Here is a 12,930-nt window from a genome sequence, read left to right as displayed (position 1 = left end):
AACACAGAAGCATGTAGGTATGGCACCATCAAACGGACTGAAGGTACCACGCCATGGTCAGAAGAGACAGAGGAGTCGGTGGGGGGGGGGGGGGGGAGAACTGCAGGGACTACAGGCCAAGCTGAGATACAGAGGAATGAGACTCCCTCTACCCAACATCTTGCTGGCAAATGCACAGTTGCTGGAGAACAAGATTGAGGATTGTTCTATCAGAGGGAAGTGAGAAATTGCTGTGTTCTGTGTTTCACAGAGACATGGCTCACTCCCGACACACTGGATATGTTGGAAAGACCTGAAGGCTTATCAATACACAGGGTGGACCAGACTGCTGATTTGGAGAAGGCAAAAGGTGAGGGTCATGTTTTATGATAAACTCTTTGTGGTGCTCGGACGCAATGGTCTTGTTGCACTCTTGTTCCACTGACCTGGAATATTTAATGATTAAGTGCCGACTATTCTAGTTAACAAGAGAATTCTCGTCTGTGTTCCTTACTGCAGTTCACATTCTGCCAAAGGCAGATGCTGAACAGGCATCCAAAGAATTGAACACTGCCATCAGCAAACAAGAAACAGCCTACCCCAACACCTTTCAAATCATTGTTGGGGACTTCAATCAGATTCGCTTGAAAAAATCTCTGCCCGATTATCACCAACCTGCAGCACCAGGGGTCCCAACGCACTCAACCCCTGCTATACTACGTTTAGGAATGCCTACCGTTCCATGCCTAGACCGCACTTTGGAAAATCTGATCACTTGGCTGTCCTGCACACAGGCAGAGGCTAAGGAGCAAGGCCCCAGAGATTAGGACAACAAAGAGGTGGTTACGAGAAGCAGAGGAGTGGCTACGGGATTGCGTCGAGTCAGTGGACTGGACCGTGTTCAAGGACTCATCGGAGAATCTGAATGAAAACGCCACGGTTGTCACGGACTTTATAAAAGCAGTTGTAGACTGTCTTGTAGTCTCCCCCAACCAGAAGCCCTGGATAAACCATGAGGATCGCAGTCTGCTGACGGCCAGATCAGTGACATTCAGGTCTGGTGACCAAGTCAGATACAAGAGGTCCAGGTGCAATCTCTAGAAAGCCATGACATGTGCAAACTGGCAATTCCAGACTAAACAAACCACTGAAAGGTGCTCAACAGCTGTGGTAGGGTTTGAATGCTATTACCTCCCATAAAGTGGAACCAAGTGACATAGGTGACAACAAGGCTTCGCTCCCAGTTGAGCTCAATGCCTTCTCTGCTCACTTGGACCATCAAAACATGGAGAAACCTTCATGAACCTCCAAGGCACCCGATGACCCTGTGGTTTTAGTTTCTGAGCCCCACATGAAGGCATCCTTCAAGAGGCTGAACCCATAGAGAGTACCTGGTCCTGATGGGGTACCTGGTCATGTACTAAGACTCGTGCTGATCAACTGGTTGGAGTGAAAAAGGACCTAGTGCTTTCCTGGCTTTTATGATGAATAAACTCTTCTTGGGGTTCCAGCCGGGTACAGGTATCAATTATAACCGACGTTTCAATGACAAACTTTGCCATCTTCTTCAGGGATGATGCATTAAGAAGCACAGGAGGTGTCCATTTGGGTTACCCGAAGAAATTGGCGGCAGTAGAACATTGCACTTGCAATGGCCATAGGATTGACTTCAATGGCACAAAACTATTGTGCTCACCATTGGCTTTTGGGACCAAATGGTAAAGAAAGCTATTGAAATAAAACTAGAGGAAAAGAATTTTAACAAAGAATTTTAAACTATCATCCCCTCAAAACTTGTTCAATATTTTCAAGACCTTTTAATTTATTTTGTATTTGCACAGTTTGCTGTCTTTTGCACATTGATTGTTCGTCCATCCTGTTGGTTGTGGTTTTCCATTGATTCTACTGAGTTTCTTGTATTTACCATGAATACCCACAAGAAAATGAATCTCAGGGTTGGATATCGTGACATATATTACTTTGGTAACAAATCTACTTTGAATTTTGAACTTTTGAACCGGCAGATACATTAGGGACATATATAGATAGGCAAATGGATGATAGAATAGATAGATAGATAGATAGTCATACTTTATTGATCCCGAGGGAAATTGGGTTTCATTACAGTTGCACCAACCAAGAATAGAGTATAAATATAGCAATATAAAACCATAAATAATTAAATAGTAATATGTAAATTATGCCAGGAAATAAGTCCAGGACCAGCCTATTGGCTCAGGGTGTCTGACCCTCCAAGGGAGGAGTTGTAAAGTTTGATGGCCACAGGCAGGAATGACTTCCTATGACGCTCAGTGTTGCATCTCGGTGAAATGAGTCTCTGGCTGAATGTACTCCTGTGGCCAACCAGTACATTATGTAGTGGATGGGAGACATTGTCCAAGATGGCATGCAACTTGGACGGCATCCTCTTTTCAGACACAACCGTCAGAGAGTCCAGTTCCATCCCCACAACATCACTGGCCTTATGAAGGAGTTTGTTGATTCTGTTGGCATCTAGAAGTGGAGTTTATGTAGTGGGGAAGGGTTAGATTGATCTTACAGTAGGCTAAAAGGTTAGCACAACGTTGTGGGCCAAAAGACCTGCACTGTGCTGTGTTGTCATTGTCCTGGTGAAGGGTTTCTGCTTGAAATGTCAACTGTTTATTCATTTCCGTAGATGCTGCCTGACCTGCTGAGTTTCTCCAGCATTTTCTGTGTGTTGCAATAGAATATTCTCCCTTTAAATGTTAAAACCAATTTGTCACAAGTTGTTCAACAGACTGTGCTAGGTAAATCTCAAACGAATCAACACAATTAATTATTAATGTGAATTTTCTGTGAGTGAACAAACCATTATTGTCCTCCAACAGAGTTTTTCAAATTAATTTGCCATCACTCATGGGCTTGCACCAACCAGAATCCATCTACTGATGTCAATTAAATGCTCTTTAAAACCGATTGAGTTGACAAGAGGACTATTGTCACTCGAGTGGGTTGTGGAGAATGGAAGCCACAAGAAGTGTTTCCAGGCTGCATGCGATTGATTGTTTTGATGATAACATTTGAACGTCCCGGTCTTGCCTAGCTCATTTGAAAGACTCGAGTGTCATTTACAATAGACAACAGCAAGAACAACATATGAAACATCTGGTGTTATGTGTTTCAAACGTATCATTTGGTTTCCTACTCTTTAAAATTTAATGCGAGCCTTCATTCACAACAAAGGGGTCGTACGTTTGCTGAGATAAAAGGACACGACTGGGAGTGGATAAAATTGCCAGCTACTCTGCCCATTTGGGACGAGACTACAAGACTTAGGAGCACAATTAGGCCATTCATCCCTCTGAGCCTGCTCCACTGATTTATTATCCTTCTCCACCCCATTCCCCTTTTCCCCATAAGCTTTGACACCCTTACTAACCAAGAACCTATGAACCTCAGCTTTAAGTATACTCAAAGACTTGGCCTCCACAGCCATCTGTGCAATGATTTTCACAGATTCACCACCCTCTTGCCAAATAAGTTCCTTTGCATCTTTGTTCTATATGGACATCCTTCTATTCTGAGGCTGTGCTATCTGGTCCTAGACTCTCTCATCTTCTCCACATCCACTCTATCTGGGCCTTTCAATATTCGATAGGTTTCAATGAGATCCGCCCTTTCTTCTATAAACTCCAGTGAGCCCAGGCCCAGAGCTATCAGATGCTCCTACTATGTTAACCCTTTCATTCCCATTGAGGTTTATAGAAGATAGAACACACTCCAGCACTGTGCAGCTCTACATAAACATGGCTGATCTACGATGGCCTCATCTCCTCTTATGTTCAAGCTACCATCATTCCCTGTCTTTAAAAAAAAATTAACTCATCTTTAAATATCTCAGTGATCCAGGTACAATATAGAACTCCGAACTGTACAACACAGTACAGGTCCTTTGGCCCATGATGACGTGCCAATCTTTTAACTAACTCCAAGATCAATCTAGCCATTCCCTCCCACATAGCCCTCCATTTTTCTATCATCCATGTCCCTAGCTAAATGTCCCTAATGTATCCGCCTCTGTAACCACCCCGACAGTGCTTTCTGTATAAAAAAATCTACCTTTGATATCTCTCCTAAACAAGGACATCCCTTTAGTACAGAGGTGAGAGGAATTTCATCCACCCAGCATCCTCTTTGACTTTCTACCGTCAGGCAGAGGACTCCGATGCATAGAGACAAGAACAGTCGGGATCAGAAACAGCTTCTTTCCTCAGGCCAATAGGCTTCTGAACTCCCTGTCACATCACATTCAAAGTGTCACTGGATAATTTGCACTGTACCTTACAATATTTAATTTATGCACTTTACTTTGCTTATCTATGTGTAATTCACTTGTAGATTTAATTCTTCTTCTCCCAAGTTATTGTGTTATATGTACAGTATGTTACCAGCACTGCTGTGCTTTACACCCTGGTCTGGAGAAACGTTGCCTCGTTTGGCGGTACACATGTATATAGTTAAGTGACAACAAACTTGACTTGAAATCTCAAGAGCAATAGGGGATCTGAGATCGCACTTTTCTCAGGCACGTTATTGTGGTCCCTGATTTCCGAGACAGATGTTTCTTCGACCCTCTCACCTTATTCTCCACACAAATCCCCCAAGAATGGACACATTAAACAATGCCTGTTTGAGTCACGTTCAGTCCTATTGTCACTGAACCATACAGCTAAAGATTGTTTATCCGGGGCCAAGGTGCAAAGCACAGTAAACATACAGTCACACACAGCACATACAGTTATGATCCAGCACACACGGTCAGAAAGTAAGATTAGCACAAGCCCCTGAGTGGCGTGGACTGAAGGTTGATGGTGCATGGGATGTTGGTCGGACAGCACTTGGCTCTCATATCTAAGAAGAGATGTGCTGGCACTGGAGAAGGCCCAGGGGAAGCTCATGAGAATGATCCTGAGAATGAAAGGGTTAATGTATGAGGCTCTGGTTCTGTACTAGATGAAATTTACAAGAATGAACAGGAATCTCACTGAAACCCATCACATATTGAAAGGCCTAGTTAGAGTAGACTTGGAGAGGATGTTCCTTATAGTGGGTGAGTCTAGGACCAGCGGGTATAGCCTCAGAATAGAGGGACGTCCGTTTAGAATAGAATGAAGAAGAATTTCTTTAGCCGACGGTGGTGAATTTGTGGAATTCATTGCCGCAGACAGCTGTGGAGGCCAGTTATTGTGCGGATTTGATGGGCTGAATGGCCTCTCTATTCTGCTTCTTTGTCTTATGACCTAATAACTAGAGAACAAATAACATAGCAGATGGTACTATAAATAGTGTGGATCAATGTAGGGAGAAAATTGGAACAAGAACAATTAAATGCATTTATTTTATCGTCAACAAGACAAATGTTATGGAGATTTAAGCTTCCTAGATCCAATGAGAAAACTATCAAACACAGGAGTCTTGCTGTGGAATTCTATGTTAATTACAGGATAGATGTGTGACTTCCTTGTACCCAGATGAAGAAGGAAGGCATTCAAGATTTAAAGATTAACTTCATTCGTCATGTTTATCAAAACATTCAGTGTAATATGTCATTTGCATCAACGACCAACACAATGCGTGAATTGTGCTGGAGGAAGCCCACAAGTGTCACTACGCTTCCGCTGCCAACATAGCATGTCCACAACTTACTAACCCTTACCCAAATGTCTTTTGGAATGTGTGAGGAAACCGGAGCACCAGCGAGAAACCTGTGTTCACGGAGAGAACGTCGGTGCCGGGATTTGAACCCTAAGTGGTGAGCACTGGTGCTGTCATAGCATTGCACTAACAGCTATGATACCATACTGCCCTTGACTGTGTCGGAAGAAGAAAGGCCCTGTGATGATACTGTCTCTTCCTCTTCCTCAAGTGCTTCAAAGTCAATAGACACTTTCTGAAGTGTGATCAAAGTCAAAGTCAAGTTTACTGTGAAGTGCACAAGTACACGCATGCACAGGCGCAGCGAAAAACTTACAGCAGCGTCACAGGCACACAACATCAGAGACATAACATTCACAAGGATAACATCAATTAAACATAATTTATACACAATTACCCAATGCAGTGTAGATAAATGAGGCGGACAATTTGTGCACAAAGCCCTACCAACAAATTAATGGCTTGGGTTGAAGAGTTAGTGTTGATTGGGATAGCGAGTGAATCGCCCTGCTTCTTTTTAACAAATAGTGGGATCTTTTAGGAATGGTCACAAAGTCTGAATGGAGTTCCTGTTTATTGTCTCATTGAGAAGTTTATTGTCATTCAACCGCATACATGCATACCGCCAAATGAAATAATGTTCCTCTGGACCGAGGTGCGCAACACGGTACGTATAACTCACACACAACACATAAAGTGATATCACCACAAATAAATTAATAAATAAATACTGAAATATATTCCAGCACTCCCTCAGCTGGCCATTGGGGGATCGATGTGTGTTTCGTTTAGGTAGGAAGTCATGGTCATCCACTGCAGCCAAGGAAGACCCCAGTTGTGACTTCTACTCGCACCACTGGACCCAGACACCTGAGGCTGAGGGAGGGGAACTGCCCCAGTGCAACAGCTTTTCCACTTTAGACAGACTCTCCCGCAGACTTCCTGTCACCTTTAGATACGACAGAGCAACCAATCAACTGAGCAACAAACTATCAGGTTATAACAGAACCCCTTCTGGTGCTACACTCCAATATCTCAGTCCCAACTGGTTAACTTCTTGGGTGCCTTCAAGTACAGGTACATATGAATGCATGTTTTCTTTCCCCAAGGAACTACCTGAGTTTATGTGTTTTTGTTTTATCAAAACTGCACTTGGATTTCGTCTCTATGACCTAAGGCATTGCCTTGTACCCAGAACTCACTCCCATACCTCCCAGGTACAAGGCTGAGGCTTTATGATCAGCTCAGGGGACCTGAGAGAGTGCTGGGTGGGAGGAACACCCTGCCGGGGTGGTGGTAGAGGCAGATACATTCGGGGCATTTAAGAAACTCTTAGATAGGCACGTGGATGAGAGAAAAACGGAGGGCTATGTAGGAAGGAAGGGCTAGATCGATCTAAGAGTCGTTTAAAAGGTCGGCACAACATTGTGGGCCGAAGGGCCAGAATGGTGCTGTGGTGTTCGATGTTGTGCGAAATGTGCCGTCTGCATCATTGCTTTCAATGTGTTGGGGAACGCCCGCGTGTCGCCATGCTTCCGGAGCTAACACAATTTACTAATTCATGCCTACAATTTACTAATGCCAATCCGTACAGTACAACTTTGGAAGGCGGAGGAAACCCATGTAGTCAAGGGAGGAATATACAAACTCCTTACAGACAGTGGTGGGATTTGAGCCTCGATTGCTGCTTGCTGATGCTGTAAAGCGACTGCGCTAACCATACCGTTATACGGTATCCTTACACTGAGCGTTAACAAGCTGGGGGTCCATGAAGGACAAAACAAAATGGTTTCGATTCTGGCTCCCAGAACTGTCTATTCCAAAGAAATAGACACAGGCAGCAGCCCAGCTTAATTGTGCTATGGATACTTTCTAAGTTAGGCTGCAAAAGGAGGAGAGTTGAGCATGGGCTCGCAATCTCATCCTGTAAAAAGCCAGAGGTACAGAAACATGAATATCAGAGTGGTATTGTACATGCATACTCCGACTATATAATGAACTTTTGATCAGAAGCTCCAAAGACCTCATCTCTGGGAAAGGAGGGACCTTCGATGGACTAAACCTTGAAAGACGGAAAGACTGGCTCGGGTCAGAAGATGCTGGTGAGCTGCTTTCGGCAGCCTTTGCCTCGGCAGGGGTAATGGGCTTAAGTAGAAGCATCCAAATTGTGCTTTGGCCAAGCTGCAACCCAGAGCAAAGACTGAAACAGACACTGTCCTATTACAACATTGAATCCCAGACAAGCATCAGGAGGAAGTCCTGGTGGACATAGAGTACTTACCTGGCCGAATTTCTGATAAATCACCCCGAACTTAAAATGATTGCTGATAACATGTTCGTCAAATGTTACAATTAGCCGGGACGCCTGAAAAAGATGAATGGAAAAGCATAACGTCATTACACGGAAACCTGGTTTCATCATTTACAATTGCAGTCTCGCAGGCATTTTCACAATTAATGTAGGCAGCAAGCAGGAATGAGAATAACAACAGTTAGACGTCACTCAGAATATTGTGTCCAGCTCGCTTCACTATAGGAAGAACGTGGAAGCTTTGGAGAGGGTACAGGATGCTGCCTGGACTAGAGAGCATGTCTTATGAGGACAGGTTGAGCAAGCAAGGACCTTTCCCTTGGGGAAAAGGTGGATGACAGGTGACTTGATAGAGGTGTATAAGAGGAATAGATCGAGTGGATAGCCGTCGATTTTTTCCGTGGGCAGAAATGGCTAATACAAAGGGGTATAACTTGGAGGAAAGTACAGGGGGAATGTCAGAGGTAAGTTTTTTTTTTACACAAAGAGTGGTTGGTGTGTGGAACGCGCTGCTGGGGCGGTGGTAGAGGGAGACATATTAGGGACATTTAAGAGACTCTAAGATAAGCACAAGGATGATAGAAAAATGGAGGATAATGAAGGAGGGGAAGGTTAGATTGTTCTTAGAGTAAGTTATAAGGTTGGTACAACATCACGGACCGAAACGCCTGTACTGTGCTGTGCTGTGCTGTTCTATCTTCTATGAGACTGGGAGAGGTAGATCAGAGGAATGGAGAGGTTTTAGAAAGAACAGCCAAGGCTGATTCATACCTTAGGGTATAAGACAGGGTAAAAACGATCCACATTTACATCTTCACAAACAAGCTGGAAATAGAACAGAAGATTGGTTGAGCTTGTGGGATTCTGTTTGCTTTGTTGCTAATCTGATTTTTCTAGTATTCCAGCTGCAGAAAGAATCTTCAAGCTATTTTTTAAATTTCTATTTAGAGATACAGCGCAGAACACGCCCTTCTGACTCAACAAACCACACCGTCCAGCAACCCACCAATTTAACCCTAGCCTAATCACAAGACAACTTGCAATGCCCAATTAACCTTCTAACCCGTACATATTTGGACTGTGGGAAGAAATCGGAGCTCCCGGTGGAAATCCACACGTTCTGGAGAGGAATGTACAAACTCCTTTCAGACGACATCAGAAACGAACTCCGAACCCCGGCACCCCGAGCTGTGATAGTGTTACGCTAACCGCGGTGTGCTATACATCTACACAATGTCTATATAGAACTACAGGGAAACAGGCCACTCCATGCTGAGCAAGATGTCTCTCGACCAAAACCCCAGTTTCCCACCACCAAGAGCATCTTCCAGAGGTGGTGCCTCAGGAAGGGAGTATCCATCAATGAGGACCCTCATCATCCGGGAAATATCCTCTTTCTCATTGATACCATCAAGGAAGAGGTACAGAAGCCTGAAGACACGCAGTCGATGATGTAGGAACTGCTCCTTCCCCTCCACAATCACATTTCTGAATGGTCCATGAACACTGCCTCACGATTTTGTTGTCTTTTTGCACTACCTATTTATTTTTAAATATTTCTTATTGTGACCCAATAGTGATTATTTTATGTATTTCACTGTACTGCTGCTGCAAAATAGCAAATTTCATGGCGTATTTCAGTGCTAACACAACTCATGTTCTCAGTATTATTAATCTACTTATTTTTTATTATTATTATTATTATTTGTATTTGCGCAATTTGCCTTCTTTTGCACGTTAGTTGCTTATCAGTCTTGGGTGTAATTTCTTATTGATCCTATTGTATTTCTTTGTTCTATAGTGAATGCCTGCAAGAAAATGAATTTCAGGATTGTATATGGTGACAAATATGTACTATGGTAATAAATTTACTTTGAACTTTGAAACCGTAGGATATTAGTAACACAAAAGGTTCTGCAGTTGCTGGAAATCCAGAGTAGCACACACACAGTGCTGGAGAAACCCAGCAGGTCAGGCAGCATCTGTGGAGAGGAATAAACAGTCGACGTTTCGGGCCAAGACTTCATTAGGACTGGTCGTCTTTTCAGACCGAAACCCTTCATCAGCACTGGTTGACCTTTTGGGCTGAGACCCTTCATCAGCAGTGGTTGATCATAAGGCCATAAGATATAGGAGCAGAATTAAGCCATTTGGCCCATCGAGTCTGCTCTGTCATTCCATCATGGCTGATCCATGAAACCCTCTTCAGTTTCAGAATGTCCTTTCTAAGATAAGGGGCAAAAACAGCTCACAATACTCCAAGTGAGGCCTCACCAGCCCTTTATAAATTCTCAAAATTACATCCTGCTTTTATATTCTAGTCCTCTTGCAATGAATGCGAACATCACATTTGCCTGCCTCACCACAGACTCAACCCGCAAACTAACCTTTAGGGAATCCTGCACAAGGACTCCCAAGTCTATTTTCACCTCAGTTTCTTGTATTTTCTCTTCATTTAGAAAATAATCAACCCTTTAATTTCTTCTACCAAAGTTCGCGACCATACACTTCCTGACACTGCTTTCCATCTGCCATTTCTTTGCCCATTCTCCTAATATGTCCTTCTGTAGCCTCTCTACTTCCATAAAACTACCCGCCCTTCCACCTATCTTCATATCATCCGCAAACTTTGCAACAAAGCCGTCAGTTCCATCATCCAAATCACTGACATTTAACACAAGAAGCTGGTTGCAACACAGACCCCAGTGGACCACCACTGGTCACCAACAGCCAACCAGAAGGGGTTCCCTTTACTCCCCCTCTTTGCTTCCCGCTCTATCCAAGTTTGACGTTTCAGGCCGAGACCCTGCATTAGGGCTGGTGAAGGGGCTTGGCGTGAAATGCTGACTCTATAGATGCTGCCCAAGCAGGATATTAGCATTTGCCTTATGTTCATTTGATCGTTATGATCTTATTAAGGACAGAGTTACATCATATCGTAACAATGACTCAGTAGACTACATGCAACAAATGGCCTGAATACCACATCACCATAAGAAACAGAAACACCTGTCTCTACCACTCTCAGCACACTCCAACCTTCACACACTCACAGCGTGAAACAAATTCCCCTCAAATCCCCTCTAAACCTCCTGCCCCTCACTTCAGAACTAAGTGTATGAGACATCGGAGCATTTGGCCCATCGAGTTTCTCTGCCAGTCGATCGTGACTGATTTATTTTGCTTCTAAACTCCAATCTCCTGCCTTCGCCCCATAACCTTTGACAATCTATCAACCTCCACTCTAAATATACCCAGTGACTTGGCTTCCACAGACGTCCACAGAATTCCACAGATTCTTCACCATCCGGCTAAAGAAATTCTTCCACACCTCTGTTCTAAATGAACATCCCTCTATTCTGAGACCGTGCCCTCTGGTCTTCGACTCCCCCACGATAGGAAACATCCTCTCTACATCCACTATATCTTGGCCTTTCAATATTCGATAGTTTTCAATGAGATTCTCTCCTCATTCTTCTACACTGCAGTATGTACAGGCCCAGAGCCACCAAACACTCCTCATGCATTAACCCTTTCATTCCTGGAATCGTTCTCGTGAACCTCCTCTGGAACCTCTCCAGTGCCTGTACTTCTTTTCTTACCCAAAACTGCTCACAATACCCCAAGTACAGTCTGACCAATGTGTATAAAGCCTCAGCATTACATCCTTGCTTTTATATTCTAGTCCTCTTGAAATGAATGCTAACATCGTATTTGTCTTCCTTACCTCAGACTCAATGTGCGAGTTAACCTTTAGGGAATCCTGCATAAGGACTCCCAAGTCCCTTTGCGCCTCTGATTTCTGAATTTTCTCCCCGCTTAGAAAATAGTCCACACCTTTATTCCTCCTACCAAAGTGCATGACCATAAACTTCCCTGCATTACTCCTTCTGTCACTTCTTTGCCCATTCTCACAACCTGTCCAAGTCCTTCTGCAAACACCCCGCTTCCACAATGTTACCTGCCCCCTCACTTTTCTTTGATCATCCGCAAACTTCGGCATAAAGCCATCAATTGCGTCATCCAAATCATTGACGTCTAATGTGAAATGAACCGGTCCCGACGCTGACCCCTGAGTAACACCACTAGTCAAGGCCAGCCAACCAGAAAAGGCCCCTCCTTTTTTTCCTACTCTTAACCATTTCTTGTACGTGTTCGTTTGATCCTACAAAGTAGCAGCTCTTTTGGTCAGAGCAGATGATTTTTTAAAAAACAAAAATAAACTTTATTCATAATAAAAGTATTTACAAAATAACTGTAAAAACATTACATGATAGTGTTTTCAGTCCTGTTCTGTTACATTCCTGCACATCAACACACGCAAGAGCCTGTGTCACAATTCATTCTGAGCAGCTGTGAGACAGAGGACTCTCTGATCTATGAGACACATGCAATGCATCCCTGGGTACAAGTCGTAGATCAGAGAGTCCTCTGACACACAGCTGCTCAGGACAAATTGTGACATTCTCTACACCCTCTTCGCAAATCCACAGTCTGCAGACGTTAGACAGAGCAACCGATACTGTAGGAAGGGTCACGTTGAACACACACACACTCTCTCTCTCTCTCTCTCTCACTCCTGAGGATTGTGACAACTGCCTCTGATGGGCACACCCACCCTTATCCGCAAAAAGGCCAACAAGGATTTAAATATTTTAAAATTATACAAACTCGATAGCTCACCTATTCCAATCTCCTCCATCTTCCGCACCTCCGTCTGTACGATACGATCAGACCGACCCTTGAACTCATAATCTACCTTGTTATGGCCTTGAATCTTTTTGTCTTTTCGCTTTCTCTGTAGTTGTTACACTTTATTCTGCATTGTTATTGTTTGACCTTGTTTTACTTCAATGCACTGTGTGATGATCTGATCAGTATGAAGAGTTTGCACGATAAACTTTTCACTGTATCTTTGTACACGTGACAATAATAAACCAACT

At 43.6% G+C, this 12,930-nt stretch overlaps 1 protein-coding gene across 18 annotated transcripts in view; it reads right to left on the bottom strand.

Moving 5' to 3' along the window:
* Window positions 1-12,930, bottom strand: part of rap1gapa (RAP1 GTPase activating protein a) — a 473,779-nt gene that overhangs the window by 74,124 nt on the left and 386,725 nt on the right. For all 18 annotated transcript variants that reach the window (XM_063033337.1, XM_063033341.1, XM_063033326.1 and 15 more), the window contains 2 exons: window positions 8,759-8,812; window positions 7,958-8,041 (listed from right to left, as the gene is read on the bottom strand). In XM_063033337.1, coding sequence (XP_062889407.1) covers window positions 7,958-8,041; window positions 8,759-8,812 — 138 coding nt within the window. The remainder of the gene's footprint in view (window positions 1-7,957; window positions 8,042-8,758; window positions 8,813-12,930) is intronic.

The sequence above is a fragment of the Mobula hypostoma genome, chromosome 25 (assembly GCF_963921235.1).
Source record: "Mobula hypostoma chromosome 25, sMobHyp1.1, whole genome shotgun sequence".
Taxonomy (NCBI): Eukaryota; Metazoa; Chordata; class Chondrichthyes; order Myliobatiformes; family Myliobatidae; genus Mobula; species Mobula hypostoma.
The sequence above is the reverse complement of the archived record's forward strand: the minus strand, read 5'-3'. Positions and strand labels throughout refer to the sequence as shown.